We start from the raw sequence: 15,645 nt of genomic DNA, 5'->3' as shown, positions 1-15,645 counted from the left end.
AAATGTGTTCTTTGGCTCTCGAGGAACTTCCCAAAGTCTTCTAAATGATTATGTCATTAGGGTTATTATTGTATTATTTCGAATTGGGCTTGGATATGGCAAATTTATTACAAAAAAAACAGAGTTACAAAGTAGGGGTGTGGAGTTTGAAGGACAGGCATTTACCAGTCAGGTTAGGGTCCAATGAAAGGAGCTGTTGAATTGCATTGTGGGAAATGTAGGATCTAGTGCTTTTAAAGGTTGTCCCATATTAGGGACTAAAAGTCAGGATGTCTTGGCTTCTGTGTCCTCGGTTTTAACCATTCATTTTAAGTGAGACTCTTGTGAGTCCTGCAGCTTTATGGAAGAGCAATGTTTAATTGCTGAGTGCCAATTAATGCCAGCCAATCAGAAACATGAAAAATGTCCAAAATGTGAAATTCCAAGAAGCCTTTTTTTTATTTGTCAGGCAAGCAACAGGCATTGAACGTGTTTCATGAACATTATTAATTATGATTAACAAAGTTCCAAAGTTTCATTTTAGTTGATCAGAATACAGCATCTGCATAGAAGTTGAGATCATTCTAAACTTGCAAAACTGCACTTGGTTTCCATCAACGGACAGACCTGGCCCATGTGCACATTTCTCAAAATCTCAGTGAAGTCACCTTTCACGGACAACCACAGTGTAAGGAACAACATAACCAGATCCCAGCCACACGATTCAATTCTATAGCACATACTTAATAACTTATGAATACATTTTACATTCTTTTTATGATCCAATAAATAATACATTTTTTTTCAGATAACAAGACATGTGTTATAGATACAGTATTACACAAATATTCATTCTAGAAATCATTTAAATCCAATTCTTTATTTAATCCTCTAGGGTTAAAGTACCCAGTTTAGCAATACAAAGCAACGAAAACAAAGAAACGTAATATTACTGTAAATCACTCGTCACTGTATAACTCGCCAAATACGCCCTTTGGAAAGACTATAAATGCCGAATATCATGAGGAACATTCCAAAAGGTTAATAAGCAGCCAGGATGGGTGGAGCAAAGTAAGGAAAGCGTTCCAAAACCCTGATTCATGTTGATGATTGAATGGTAATGGTTTATCCACAATCATAAACTGTGTTACCTTAAGGAAACCATATTTCGAACAACATTGTGGCTGTAACCAGGTTGGTGACCCATTTCCTGTTATTCTGACTCATGCTTATCTCTGGAGCAGTTTGGATTTTGGGGAAAAAAACTCTCATTTGCGGTTGCAGACATACTCCCTTATTCATCCATTATAAACATTTGGGACGTGAGAGAATGTCTCAAAAGTTACGCCAAAAAATTAACCCACACATTTTCACTCCCCACTGACAAAAGGTAATAGCTTGGTGTTTTGTCATTTAAGTTTTTTTTTTTTTAGAAACTTTTCTTTTAGAAATTCTGCACAACACACATACACACAAATATATATAAAAAAAATCTCAAATCATATGATATCTTTCAAAGTAGGAACACGTCATTTTGCAAAGCACCAACTCAGAGTACATAGTGCCCAGCAACCAATGAACTAAATAATAAATTAAACACATCTTTAACTTTGTTAAATAGACCTATGTAAGCATAATTGCATAACAGCACCTTGCATGTAAAAAAATAACAAAGAGAAAAAACCCTTTCCATATGTTTTTATCAGTTTACAGTTAGCCTCATGGTGAGAAAAAGTCGAATTCATCAATACAGCAGGGGTGTAATGATCTCTTTGTAATCCATCACCAGATCTATAGCAGACTATTCAGAAAGTCTTCAAGCATCTCGAGTTGTGCGTCTGAATCTGAGCCATCATTTATCAGAGAGAGCTGACCATATGTTTAGCACATTGCACTTACTTTAATCTATTTCCAGCATATTCTGTGTCATTGAAAAAGTAGAACTGTTTTGTTCTTTGTGCTGGTGAAAGTAGTTCTGCATTTCTTTCTTCATCTTTATTACTTGATAGACAATAATATGGTCAGACATACCACAAGAAAGAGATCATGGCAGCAGCAGTGCGTGGGCGTGGGCGTGGGATGATGTGTGACTGCCGGTAACTTTCTTATCACACCCACGAAATTGGCTTTGGCGACGCATTGTAAGCTAATAAGCGCCGTCCTACAGCACTAATCACATTCAGCTTGTGGGATAAAATAGACGTGAGTAAAAATGACCAAGCACATGACTTCTCTGAATACCAATGATACTGGTGTTACACCAAAATCTGTGACCATTGTGCATCACGGAGTCTTCCACGAGCTGCTAGCTAGACAGCTGTGAATACTAACAATAGCCGGTGTTCGTTGTTTACATTCATAATGATCATTTTGGGGGAGTGGCTTTGGAGGGAGAACTGAAGGGATGGACTGTTGGTGTTGCCGACTTGGCGAATTTCTCGCTAGATTTAGTGACTTTCGGGTGCAAAAGCTCGAACATCAACGAAGAGCGAACTGTACCCAGCATGCTGTTCGGTGGTATAACAGTTGATATCAAGTAGATCTATCTGTGGGTCCGCAGTACTACAGGACACGCTAGTGCTGCTAGCTACTTTCATTGGCAAAGAGTTGGCAACACAAGGCTCAGTATGTCTCTGTGGGCTGATATTAATGCGTTAAAAACAACGCATCTTATAATTTCAATGAGATAAAGTAATCCTATAGTCGAGCAGATACTAGTAGCTTCTTGCTGTTGCATAGTCATCATTGGGTTTAGACTTTTCATGAGCAGTAATAGCAAAAGAAAACCATAAAGCTATACACTGATACCTTCCCTTAAGTTCCCATGGAGTTGAAGGTGCAAACAACTTCCAAGATCAGAGTTAGGTGATTCTAACTGTCTGACCGGATTACTTAGGCAGAAGTTCAGCGCCAAAGAACACCTGGTATTCTGTCTTAACAATAAGTTCATGTTTCGATGATGTCACGCGTAGTCTGCTGTTAGCCTTTAGGGAGAACAAGCCGGCCGTGTAGATGGATTTACTCCAGCGTTTCTTGCCGCAATCCACTGAGTCGACTGATGACAGGAGTTGCATATAGTCCGGGTAACTGTCGTGGAATGAAAACACTCCTATGCTGAGCCTATGCTCATCCTCATCGGGGTCACACTTGAGGTCCTCCTTGCTCTCATAGGTGATCTGCAGGAAGACTCTGAAGATGCCGTCCCTGGGCACCACAAGGGACCCACTGGAGTAGTTGAAACCGCCTTGACAGAAAGCCAATCCTATGGCACTCTCCCATACAAGATATCCCCCTTTATTGTTTTTGCCTATAGGAGCTAAGGATGAGAGCAGAAAGGTAAAGAATTAGGTATTTCTGCATCTGTATCATTTCTACATCATATGTATCATACATGAAATATGTCACATATTTAAGTAAAGCTGTGAATGTGCTAAAGCACAGGCGGACAACTGTTTACCACTAAAAGCCCTAAAGTGTGCAAGTTTTTATCACAACCAAACTCCACAGTGCCTGTTGTTACGGATTAACATGGCGTCAGTCAGACAGGAGGACCACGGGATCTGTGAAACCTGCTGATGTAGTTCTTTGATTCAAAATGAAAACCTGCATTGACACTCTTCTTGATATCAGCGATGTCTATATTACAGAATTGTCTAAACCAGTGACTTTCAGTACTTGTCATCAGGAACCCAAGTATTGCTGGGTGCAACCCCTGAAGTGCTTCCAATTTTCTTCCTCCAGCTCTATTATTCTAGCCACTTCTTCACTATCACTTCCTGTAATACTGCCTAGGAAATATGTGGTATTAAAGGAGGACAGGAACAAGTAAGGAACACCCTCACCAAATAGTAAAGTACAGTTAACATTATAGTGTTACAACTATAGGAAAGAAATGTCATTGATTTTAAACCCTGGCGATCGTAGAAGAAAACCTTTGTTCCCACATCTACTTTTATGACTATGCTGATCATCTGCTGATCACTATTATAATCTATAATCTGTTCACCCCAATACAGCCTCTGTTTATCAGATGTGCTTTTGGGGCAAAACAAAAAAAAATGTGACTATAAATACAGTATTACAGTTTATAGGTTCATATAGTTTATATGTTATGTAACACCAACATACTGTATAGACTATTACAATATATGTTGTATATGTTGAAACTGGTCGCATGCGTTTACTGTTCTTCTTTTTTTTTTATTCTAAAGAGCGTTAAAGTCAAAAGTAGCATGTTTTCTTTTAGCCTGTACAACCCCAGTGGGAAACAAACATTAGTCCAGTAAAACCCTAATCCTGGTGGCCTTGCACTAATGCATTATGTCTTACCTGTTAGCATGACACTTGGATTCGTGAGGTCTTCCTGCTGCTGCAGCCGTTCGAATCTGCCCCCTACAAGAGAGATTCAAAGTGTTGTTCAACACACTGCTGTATGATTGCTTTTACAAACCCATTTTTTCTTATCTTTCCTGGCCAGAAATCCACGTAGAATATTGAACATTAAGATGTTTACCTGAGGAATGGCTGTCAGGCTGCATCGTCGGCTGTAAGGAAACAAAACACAGTCTTAGCGACATTTGTTGATTAATTAACAGTAATGATACAGTACATTAAAATAACACAGACAAAACCAATACTACAATACTATAAATGCAGTAGCAAGTATGCATTATAATGGCACAACTGTAACTACAGTATGTTATGGATAAATTATAAAAAATAAACTGACCTCAATTGCAATAGCTAGTTATACTTATATTGTAATATATAAACAGTTAATTTGAATAATGCTACGTTGTTATGTGCAACATTGCAGTAGCAGAAATTATTTATATAGTATTATTATATAAAAGTATTTCTGAAAACAAACTAAGGATTTAAATATACAGTAAATGGTACGATATCACGTGCACAGCTGATACTGAGACTGTGAGACTCTGAGAGCTCAGATTTGTGACATGTTTGCTCACGTCAGAAATGGCGGAGGCCTTGGCGGTTCATTATTCGGTGCATATCGGTGCAAGTTAATGTATTGTAATTCTAGTCGTACAGAGTTTTTTCTCCATGTCTGAGGAAAATGTTGATATTCCCAACGGCCTCATCTTTTCCCTCTGTCATTATGCCTCTGCATTTCCTGCATTACGTTGCTAAGCTTGCTAAATTGTTAGCCTCTGTGGCTTCTAGACGCTGACAGTAGCGTTAATATTGCCGTTGCCTAGCACCTGTGTTCTCACGACTTAACCGCTTAAACTCCAAGAACATTGTGTACCAGACTTCCTGTGTCGTGACCACGAAGCTCACGAGTTCCATTTTGAAGGCAGCAATATACTTTATACATTGCGAGGTACTCAAAAAGCAGCCCAGCCCGTCTTACTTTCCTCTAGGTCAGTCATCAGAGCACATAAAAGGCAGTATATGAAGGCATATAAAAACAGATTTGGAAGTTAGGAACTCATTGTTATTTTTGAGCCAGACTCTAATTTCATTAGAGGAAGAAGAAGAAGAAGAAGAAGAAGAAGAGAAAAAGGTGTCTTACAGTGCCCACGTAATATTAAGCCTGGACCACCCTCTGGCAAATATTTTCGTACATTTTTCACCCCACATTTGACCTCAGAGATGGCAAATTGTAATTATTCATAGCAGTGATAACATGTACATGAGCACTGAATAAGTATTGTTCCCCAATTGAAATGGTCTAGAACCGCCACTGAAGCAACACGTACCGAAGCACATTACAACCACACATTACGCATATTACACAACCAGTCATAAGAACATGCAACATATTACACAACCAGACATAAGAACACGCAACATATTACACAACCGCTCTCATCATACCATGAAGCTGTTAAACAACAGGTTTTCACTGAGGTAGGTACAAATCAGTTTTTTTTTTTAAATGGTTTGGTTTACATTGGGGGTACGTGTGTGTATATCATCTGCCAAAGGGTAAGAGATCATACTCGGTGTGGAGAATTATGGGATGGATCGGACAATCTGTGCTTGCCTGAGAACAGACTTGTTCATTGCCTGGAGGGACTGATGTTCCTTCCTCCAAAATGACGCATGTCTAGCATTGCGACTATTGCTATAAGATCATGCAAGTCATCGCAGGTGTATTGCTCAGGACCCAAGGAAGGGAAGTGTCAAGTGTGTTTATTTTTGGATGAGCAGTTCTCAAGAAAGCTGCAAGCAGCAATACCACATGCCAAGGATTTAACCTGTTCTAAACAGGCACGCTTAGGAAAAAAGTTATTTTTTAGCTATTACAACTGCCAATTATTACATTACAGTAATTAAAAGTACATTTTGTGCAAATGTTACAACATACAATGTTTTGGTGAATAGAAGTCGAGATAAAAACACGAGCGCGTGTTGTTTGCAAAGAAACACTATGATACTACAGAATTCTTTGTTCTAAAGGAATTTTACAGGTTTTTTTTCTCACATTTATTACACATATTCTTAGACCTCACACACACACACACACACACACACACACACACACACACACACACACACACACACAAAAGGCAAAACTCCATGAATCAACTGCAACATTAAACTCCACATGCAAAACAATGCTATAGGTCTTCTAAAAATTGTATTTTGAACATTTCACTGTGATGTTGATGAGGCCAGACCAAAACAGAAGACAGGATGCAGCCTCAGTTTTCTACTGTCTACAGTTAAATAAAAAAAATAAAATAAAAAAAATAAAAAACGTTTTCGTTTACGTAATATATTAGCCTACAGTATATTTGTTTTAGTATAAAATCATTATGCAAAAATATTTTACAGCATTACATATTTTATTTTACAAACTTCTGTAACTGAACATGCACATTCATGCACAGTGTTTTACACACTAGTTCAACCGGTTCTTAGTGCGTCATTGAAACACAATTAAAATACCAGTTTGAGAAGACAAATTAGTTTTTAATTTCGCAGAAGATCCGCGGTGTTGCCTTTTGTGTGTGTGCGCGTGTGGTTTTGTGTGTAAACAATTGGGAAACACCTGTAACGCACGTGCTGTGGAGCCTAACTTAATTAACTGACGTCATCCTCCAGGTGGTTTTGATTTCATTGGACTTCTGGTGTCAGAGCACTTTACTTTAAGCTAACTTTAACTTTAGCACTAACACTGCAACAGGAAATAAACACGGAAAGCTCGTAGAACCGTAAAATATCACGAAGTTATGTTTTCATTTACATAACATACAATACAAAGAAACTGCGTCACTTTAACTAACTGGACAGGTACACAGTCGGCTATAACTTCAGTCACTTCAGAACAACAATACTCTGGTCACACTTTGTTGGCCGCAACCGGACTAACAACGTTACGGACTATATTGAAGTAGCATATAGTGGTTTACCTGTGCCTGGTGACCTCGCCCTCCTCCCAGCACCACCGAGAACAGCACCGCCAGAGTCCCTGAGACCAGCAGCAGCAGCACCACGACCAGACACCAGGAGATCCGCATCTGTCGCGTCTCTTTCCGTCGGAGAAGTTGAACAAGAGAGTCTTGCCGGTGTAACTTTGTTTCCCCTCCTCCTCCTCCTCCGCAGCAGCAGCCCTCTTCTTCCTCCATGCAGCCGATCTCCCATTCATGGATCAGCCCCCAGCTGCCATCCAACATCTCTATTTATCAGCGTGCCGTCGCCCACGTTCAGATCACTGTGTGCTGCTGTATACTGGTGGTGAGGAGTTTAAACCCGGTTTCACCGACGACAACTTCCTCTTTCTGAGGTCAGTTCGTTTCAATCTTCCGCACGAGACAGGATGGTCAACAATAGAGTCCTCCCACTCGAGATGTGTTATGGATGAGTTGTGACTATCCCATCCTCACATCATCACAACATCACAACATGATCTTGATGTAGCCTAACACCCCGCACGCACATCAGTACACACACTGTTTAGAGATGGAGTGATTACCACAATAAAGCTGGTTTATATCTATGGTAATTACAAGTTATAAATACCAGTGGCATGGGCTTGTCTTTGTTAATGAAGAAAGTAATCTTCCATTATCACATCAGACTTCCTTGAAGTTATCTGGCTGCACATCTACTGCCCCATTCATTCATAAGGACAGTGTAGGTCGCAACCTGAGGCTCCCGAGCAACATGCGGCTCTTTAGCTCCTCTCCAGTGGCTCCCTGTGGATTTATAAACATGGAAATGAATAACTGTTTTTTTGTTTACATTTTCATTTTTATTTATCATTGTTGTAGGTCTATGGTACGACGGTACGATGGAGTATTAGGGCCACATTGAGAAAAAATAAATAAAGCTGAGATTTCGAGAATAAAGTCATAATATTATGAAAATAAAGTCAATGTTATAAGGTAGTAATTTTACGTGTTATTTTCTTTTTTTCTCGTAAAGTTCTGACTTTATTCTTGTAATATTACAACTTTATTCTCGTAAAGTTATTACTTTTTTCTCGTAAAGTTATGACTTTATTCACGTAATATACGACTTTATTCTCATAAAGTTATGACCTTATTCTCGTAATGTTACTACTTTTTTCTCGGAATATGTCTTTTTTCTCGTAAAGTTCTGACTTTATTCTCGTAATATTACCACTTTGTTCTCGTAAAGTTATGACTTTTTTCTTGTAATATTATTTTTTTCTCGTAATATGACTTTATTCTCTTAATATTACGACTTTATTCTCGTAAAGTTATGACTTTATTCTCGTAATATTACAACTTTATTCTTGTAAAGTTATGATTTTATTCTCATAATGTTACGACTTTTTTCTCGTAATATTACAACTTTATTCTGTAAATCTCAGATGTTTTTTCCCTCAATGTGGCGCTAATACTCTGTAGTACATTTGCACTTTGGCCCTCACTGCATTACTTATATACTATGAAGGTATACTTAGACTATAAACTGTGTGTAAGCTGTATAAGCTGTATAATGTTTTGCGACTTCAGACAGTTTTCTTTTATTTTTTTTTGCCTAAAATGGCTCTTTGATAGTAAAGGCTGCTGACCCCTGGTCTAGACAAACACCTACCAACTTCACACCTGTCGAAGTGAAAATGTTGCATTCCTCTGTAATTGAAGGAAATCAATAAAAAGGTGCCATCCTACAGCAGCAAATCTTGTTTTGGAGCATAAAATAAAGTGTTAACAGGAGAAGGGCAACATGGGAGAAATTAGGAAATACATATCGAATAGAATCAATGAGACAGAATAATGAATACATCATTACTTCATCCAAAATGTGTTTTGCTTATTATTAACTTGGATGTTTGAGCTTCACTGTAGAATGATGTGTGCAGTTTGACACTAGAAGGCTGTTTTCACATTCATCTGCTGAAGGACAAAACATTTCTCTTTGCTCGCCTTAAGGATTTTTTGACATCACAGCTTATAAGTTATCATCTTATTATCTTTTTTAAGTTATAACATAATACATATACTGTATATATAATAACATAACATTATTATCGCAATTATTTGTAAATCTTTGGAGGGGATCTTTAAAATATGAAAGTGATTTAAAAATCACAAAGATTAGTGCTTGTGCACATACAGTTGGGTATCTGGATTGCCTACCAACCCACAAACTGTAATATGACAACCCAGTCAGTTTTTTTTTTTTTTTTTTTGTGGGCTGCCTAGATCAGAAATCATGTGACTCAACAAGCCATTCAGATTTGGCTCCCCTCCCTTTTTCACCCGCACTCATTAGAATAAACCGCCCACGGTTTGGGAGCTACCTTTGCAGGTTTGTTATTTTATAGTAGCTGATAAAACTCAGCATTGCGTAGGTGTGCCTGACTGACATCCCTGCGGCTCTCCTGTTAGCTTTGTTGCGTCTGTTAGGGTGGGACAAATTACACATGTATGAACCTGAGCAGACATCTAATGAGCCAGACTACAGTAGCTGAACACACCTGTGTGAAAGTGTGAATGGCCTTGTGTTACAGAGCAGACTGGGCTTTTTCAGGAGGGGTGGCTTAAAGAGACAGGTGGGTGAATACAGGTATATTCAGACAGACACTATGAGAAAAATAATTAGTTTTTTGAACATTTAAAAGGGACTGTTTGTAAGAATCAGAAATGCTTGTTAACAGCGACACCTGTGGCCGTTAAGTCAACGAAAGTCAGCGTTGGCCTCGCGCTTGTGCTCGCTCTACATGCTCAACATGAACGAGCACCGCTCAAAACAGTGAGGCGACACACGTCAGCTAAAACCACAATATCACTCTATATTTCATCTGCTTGGCAGTAATGTTAGCTGACCAGACGAAGGTCTCTCCATGAATCACTGCTGATCCTAGTGTTTGCTTTTCCTGCCTCAGCCTCCCGACCATGGCCGGAGGGAACAGGGGAGACACGGGAGTTTTGGTCGGAGACGATAACGTTTCTTGCCGCTTCACGGGAAACCTCTGTTGGTCTGGAGGAGCTGCAGCAGTTATTTCTGCACAAACGTCCACTGTACATTCACTAGATATTCTCAGAGCTAAACTAACTCTCCTGCAGTGTGTAGTGTGCGTGCATAACATAAGAGTGGAGCGAAATAGCGAGAACGAGTGCGGCTTGTGAGTGAAGGCAAGCAGGCAGGCAGAGGACCAGAGTACAGCAGAGACTCCGGTCTTGGAGACTAAAGCTACGGTCTCCCCCGCGTCCTCCGACCGCGGCCAACACTGTTTTGGCTTCACTAAATTGGGTGCAAAGCGGAAAACGTGTTTATAGTTTTGGAGACTCGAGCTGCAGTTCTGCTTTCTGAGTGTCAGTTTCAATAATTGTGCTTTATGTGTCATTTTTATGACGGAGAATTAGGGCCACATTGATGGGAAAAAAATAAATCTGAGATTTCGAGAATAAAGTCGGCTTAACTAGATATAACTTTGCGGTTTTGGTGCTTCCGTGTAGTTTGTGTTGGAGTCTTGTCTGAACAGCGTAACCACACGCGAGCGCGCATGGCACACCGACCCGGATTGATTTATACATGTAAGAAGTTACAAACAGTCCCTTTAAGCATGTAAACATGTTCTAGTAGAAACCCAAATCACAAGTATCTGTGAATCTGATAATGAACCCCTTTTAAAATGAAGGTATTGAGAAACACACAGACAACAGTTAAACCCATTTTTATTTGAGAGTTGAGCTCTGATTTTGGGGTATTATTTACATAATTGTATTCTTTGTTTTGAGTTCCAGGTTGGTGCATTTTTAGTCCCGCAGCTGCGTATATGGCAAAGTCCACTGAGAATTAGAAATAAAAATAAAAATACAAAAAGCTGTGGGCTGACTGCAACATCACACCCTGGAGAGTGAAAGGTTGGGAGCTTGTTGAGTGACAGTGTACACACAGTATTCTACCTGTACAATAATAGTGCCACTATTCACATTCATCTGTACAATAATCATATTTACAGTGATCACATTAGGGAAAGAGCCAGTACCTGAGGAGTTAGTTCCATAATTAGCTTTACTCATTTCACCGTGGTGAAATGAAGCGCACCCAACCGATGGTAGCCTAAACAACACAGAAGACATGGGATCCGTGTCCAGGATCAGGTGTGAAGCTTTGATGTACATCAATTTTAAAGCGACTCCCCGTTTTAGCTGATGCAACTTGATTGTAGGTGATAACAATAACCAGTAGGCTGAGGAAATTTTACCACGTGCAGGCTGGTTTCACTCCATAACAACAGTACCTATACTAGAATACTGTTTATGTTTTAATCGATCTTATCATCTGACGCTGAGTCACAGAATCCTCCTCTGCATAAATGTGTAATGTGTTTCAAATGGTTTGTTCGACTATTGCTGAGATAGGCAGCAAAGAGCAGATTAGATTACAAGCGGCGGTTTATGCAAGCCCGGTTATGAGTCACTACCCTGCTGTAGTAGCGCCAGGTGGTGAGTGTTTATAAACGGTAGTTGTGGTTTCTTTAAAAGAAACACTCCTCGTAGATACTTAAAGGTGAGCTGGCACGCTTTAACAAAAGACAGGAAGCTATAAACAAAAGATGAGGTCATTAAAATGCTTGTGCCAGCAGCAACCCTTCATCTTCCCCTATGATTCTCTCCGAAAAAACACACAAAACTATACATGAAAACATATTGGCCAATTCAAAAATTACCATTCGACAGCACGTAAGATAAAACACCATGAATAAACACACCATACATGTGCAGCATTTCTCCCAAGAATGAAACGTCAACCAATAAATAAGAACGGAATAAAAACTCATTAAATAACAATCATTGTCTCAGTTTTAAGATCACTGTTCGAGTGATCCAGTTATAACTTAAACAGTCAAAAGTCCATTTTAAAAATATCTGAAATGTTAGGCTCCTGTTAAGTCCCTCTAACCAGTGTCAGGATCATTGTTTCAGCCAACAGGTGTATGCTTTGCACCTGTCTTACGCCATGCCAATTACCCAACTAATCTGCACAACAGTGCCCTCTGCAGGCACAACTCAAACCAAACACTTTTTTTTTCTTTGGACCCTTTTCACTGATCGCCCATTCCACACAAATCATATCAAAAAAGGGGAAACATTTCAAGTGGAAACTCTGCGTCTCTTTTCCACATCTTTGATCACATCTGCTTGATCTCACTGTGCTGTGAAGTACAGAGCAGGGTAACAACAAGCAGTCATACATGAAGGAGCTTTGGATTTGGTACTTTTCCAGCAGCTTTGTATCATCTGTAAATCTAGGTGTCCAGTTTGGGGATGGATGGATGGATGCTAAGCTTTGTAGCAGTTGCCCTGTGTGGTGAGCGCCAGCTGGCCATTGGGCGCCACCTCGTTGGCCTCGTCCTCCAGTAAGCCCGACACGTCAGCGTTGGGGATGCTGTCGTGGTAACTGCTGAAGCTAATGTTGTCCTCTTTCAGCTCAATGGTCCAGAAGGGGGCGTTGAGCTTGCGGTTCTGGTACTCCCGGTAGGTGTACACGCCTCCGACGAAGCCCAGCAGCACCAGCACCACCAGTATGATGACGGCCAGGATGATGATGTTGAACTGCGTCCAGGTGACTTCCGTAAGGGCCGCCGTGGTGTTGTCAGTGGGGCTGCTCAGGCTGGTCAGCAGTGCCTGGGTGGTGGCGGCGGTGCTCAGCGTGGTGCTCGTGTTGCTGCTGGACGTGGAAGTTGGGACGCTTCTTGCTGTGGTGGAGATCAGAGTGGTGCTGGTGGTGGTCGTGGAGGGGGAAGATGTGCGGGCCTTCGTTGTGGTTGCTGCTGCTGGTGTGGGAAGGAGCCGGGGTGCTGAGGAGAGAAAAACATTGAAAACATTATTAAAAGTTTTATTCACAACTTTGTTAAATCCATAATCCTCATGGGCCGGTAGAATGAAGGCTTGTAATTACTAATAGGTAACAGAATGCTGGTTTAGACTCCAGGTTGTTGATGTATAACCAAAGTAACTAGTGACACCTTGTGGCAAAAGGATATAACTACCTCTTAGTGTAGATATACCTGCTGCATTCTTTTTTTTTTTTCAATTTCATAACTATGTGTAAAGGAAGTCAGACTTAAGCACAATATCATTGGACTCTGGCTGATAGTGCAGCACAGCCACCTGCTGGCAAAACAATATACAATGTTCTCAGTTTGAAGATTTCTAAGGCCCCAGATTGAGTAAAACTGGTTCTTGGCCTTGACTATAAAGTCCAAATGGATTTGTACCCATTTTCCAGATAACAAAAGAAAGGAAGAATTTGTTTTGATTACATGCCACAATGCATTCACAAGTTTTACAACAACCATTTCTATTATTCTACCAGCCAACTAGCTCTTAGAGTAAAGCCCTAATGAAAAGAGTGCTGTTGGATGTCCAGTCATTTTAAAGCTGAAGTCAGTAACTTGAGAAAATTTGATAACATTTTTAGATTTTTTCCACAGATTATCTGTCTCATGCACTATTGTCAGGAAATAGTGACAGATTTATAAAAATAACTTTTTATCGTATTTGCTCAAAGTTACTGACTGAAGCTTTAAAAGAGACTGTTTGTAACTTCTTACACATATAAATCAATCCGGGTCGGTGTCCCATGCGCGCTCGCGTGTGGCTACGCTGTTCAGACTCAGACTCCAACACATACTACACGGAAGCACCAAAACCGCAAAGTTGTATCTAGTGAAGCCCGTCTGTTAAACAGTGTTGGCCGTGGTCGGAGGACGCGGGGGAGACCGTAGCTTTGGTCTCCAGGACCGCAGTCTCTGCTGTACTCTGCCTGCCTGCCTTCATTCACACACCGTGCTCGTTACTCGCTCAGCTCGCTCCACCTCTACACGTGCATGCGCGCACACTACACACTGCAGAAGAGTTAGTTTAGCTCTGAGAATATCTAGTGAATGTACAGTGGACGTTTGTGCAGAAATAACTGCTGCAGCTCCTCCAGACAAACAGAGGTTTTCCGTGTTTTGTGAAGTGATGGGGCTCCGCAGCGAGTTACTTTATCGTCTCCGACCGGGTGCCGGTGTCTCCCGTTTCCTCCGGCAGCGGTTGGGGGGCTGAAGCAGGAAAAGCCAACACTAGGATCAGCATTGATTCATGGAGAGACCTTCGTCTGGTCAGCCAACATTACTGCCAAGCAGGTGAAATCTAGAGTGATATTGTGGTTTTAGCTGACGTGTGTCGCCTCACTGTTTTGACGGATGCTTGGTCACATTCACGTAGCGCGTGCACACGGGTGAGCGCGACCAACAGGAGGCCGACTTTCGTTGACTTAACGGCCACAGGTGTCGCTGTTACAACCAATTGTAAAAAAAATACTTTAGCTACTCTAACAATATCTCTGAAAAAAGTCAAACCCAGACTATATGATTAGAAAAATAGAAATGTTAAAAGTGTTTTAGATTGAAACAAACTGAATTAGATCCTATGTACCATGTGTGTGTGTGCCATATGGTGACAACTTGGGTTTTGAATGAAGTGTTTCATTTTGCAAAATATCTGAGGTGTTCTGCTACTTGTGTGTGTGGTTGTTTCAATTGTGTGTAGTGTCTTAAACAATCATAAAAAAACTGTAAGTAATGATTTTTGGTCAGTATGTCTTATCATACAGTGATTTATAAGCTTTGTCCAAAATCACTCATTCACTACTATTGAGCAGTAAGTTGAGATTTCAGACTCTTATTACAGTTCTTTGCATTTGCTGAAACATAATTTCTGAAACGAGGGCCCTCTCTGTTGAAACTCTACATACAAAAACATATTTAAATAAAATACCTTACAACTCTTGCAAAAGCAAACACTTCTCTTCAAAGCTATATAAACAAACACCAAATAAATAGCTCAGTATATTGCAATTACAGTCCTCTAACTCTCTCTCTCACCAAAGAGCAAACCTGAATCCTATTTATAGTGTTCAGCTCTGATTTCTAAGTGATCTAATTGGTCACAGGTGTTTTCACAGGTGCATTCTGGGTGCAGGTGTTTGATAATTGAGTGGTGTCTTTCAATAGCAGCGTTTAGCTTAACAACACACACAGGCTTTTAGTTTTGAATAATGTGTCTAGTGTAGATAACCATGTGTAGTTATTTGCAAAAAAGTGTGTTTTAGAATTTCAAACGTAGTGTAAAGCAGACAATGTGCTATTGGTTTAGCATACCTGGTCAATAGATATGAGTTACATGAGTTAGTGGTTTCAATAATTGTGCCCCAAGTACCAGTTTT

General features: G+C 40.2%; 2 protein-coding genes across 2 annotated transcripts in view; both read right to left on the bottom strand.

The window, feature by feature from the left end:
• Nucleotides 1-414: 414 nt before the first annotated feature.
• Nucleotides 415-7,946, bottom strand: LOC141768945 (lymphotoxin-alpha-like). Its single transcript, XM_074637487.1, has 4 exons — nucleotides 7,362-7,946; nucleotides 4,493-4,523; nucleotides 4,309-4,371; nucleotides 415-3,295 (listed from the first exon to the last, which is right to left on the bottom strand). Exons 1-4 carry the CDS (start codon nucleotides 7,623-7,625, stop codon nucleotides 2,868-2,870), a joined length of 786 nt encoding a protein of 261 aa, XP_074493588.1. The 5' UTR covers nucleotides 7,626-7,946; the 3' UTR covers nucleotides 415-2,867.
• Nucleotides 7,947-11,085: 3,139 nt separating this feature from the next.
• The window catches only part of LOC141768946 (multiple epidermal growth factor-like domains protein 9), a 44,175-nt gene continuing 39,615 nt past the window's right edge, over nucleotides 11,086-15,645 (bottom strand). The window contains exon 6 of the mRNA XM_074637488.1: nucleotides 11,086-13,231. Coding sequence (XP_074493589.1) covers nucleotides 12,714-13,231 — 518 coding nt within the window. The 3' untranslated portion in view covers nucleotides 11,086-12,713. The remainder of the gene's footprint in view (nucleotides 13,232-15,645) is intronic.

This window comes from Sebastes fasciatus, chromosome 6 (assembly GCF_043250625.1).
Source record: "Sebastes fasciatus isolate fSebFas1 chromosome 6, fSebFas1.pri, whole genome shotgun sequence".
Taxonomy (NCBI): Eukaryota; Metazoa; Chordata; class Actinopteri; order Perciformes; family Sebastidae; genus Sebastes; species Sebastes fasciatus.
This window is presented reverse-complemented; position numbering and strand designations above follow the sequence as displayed.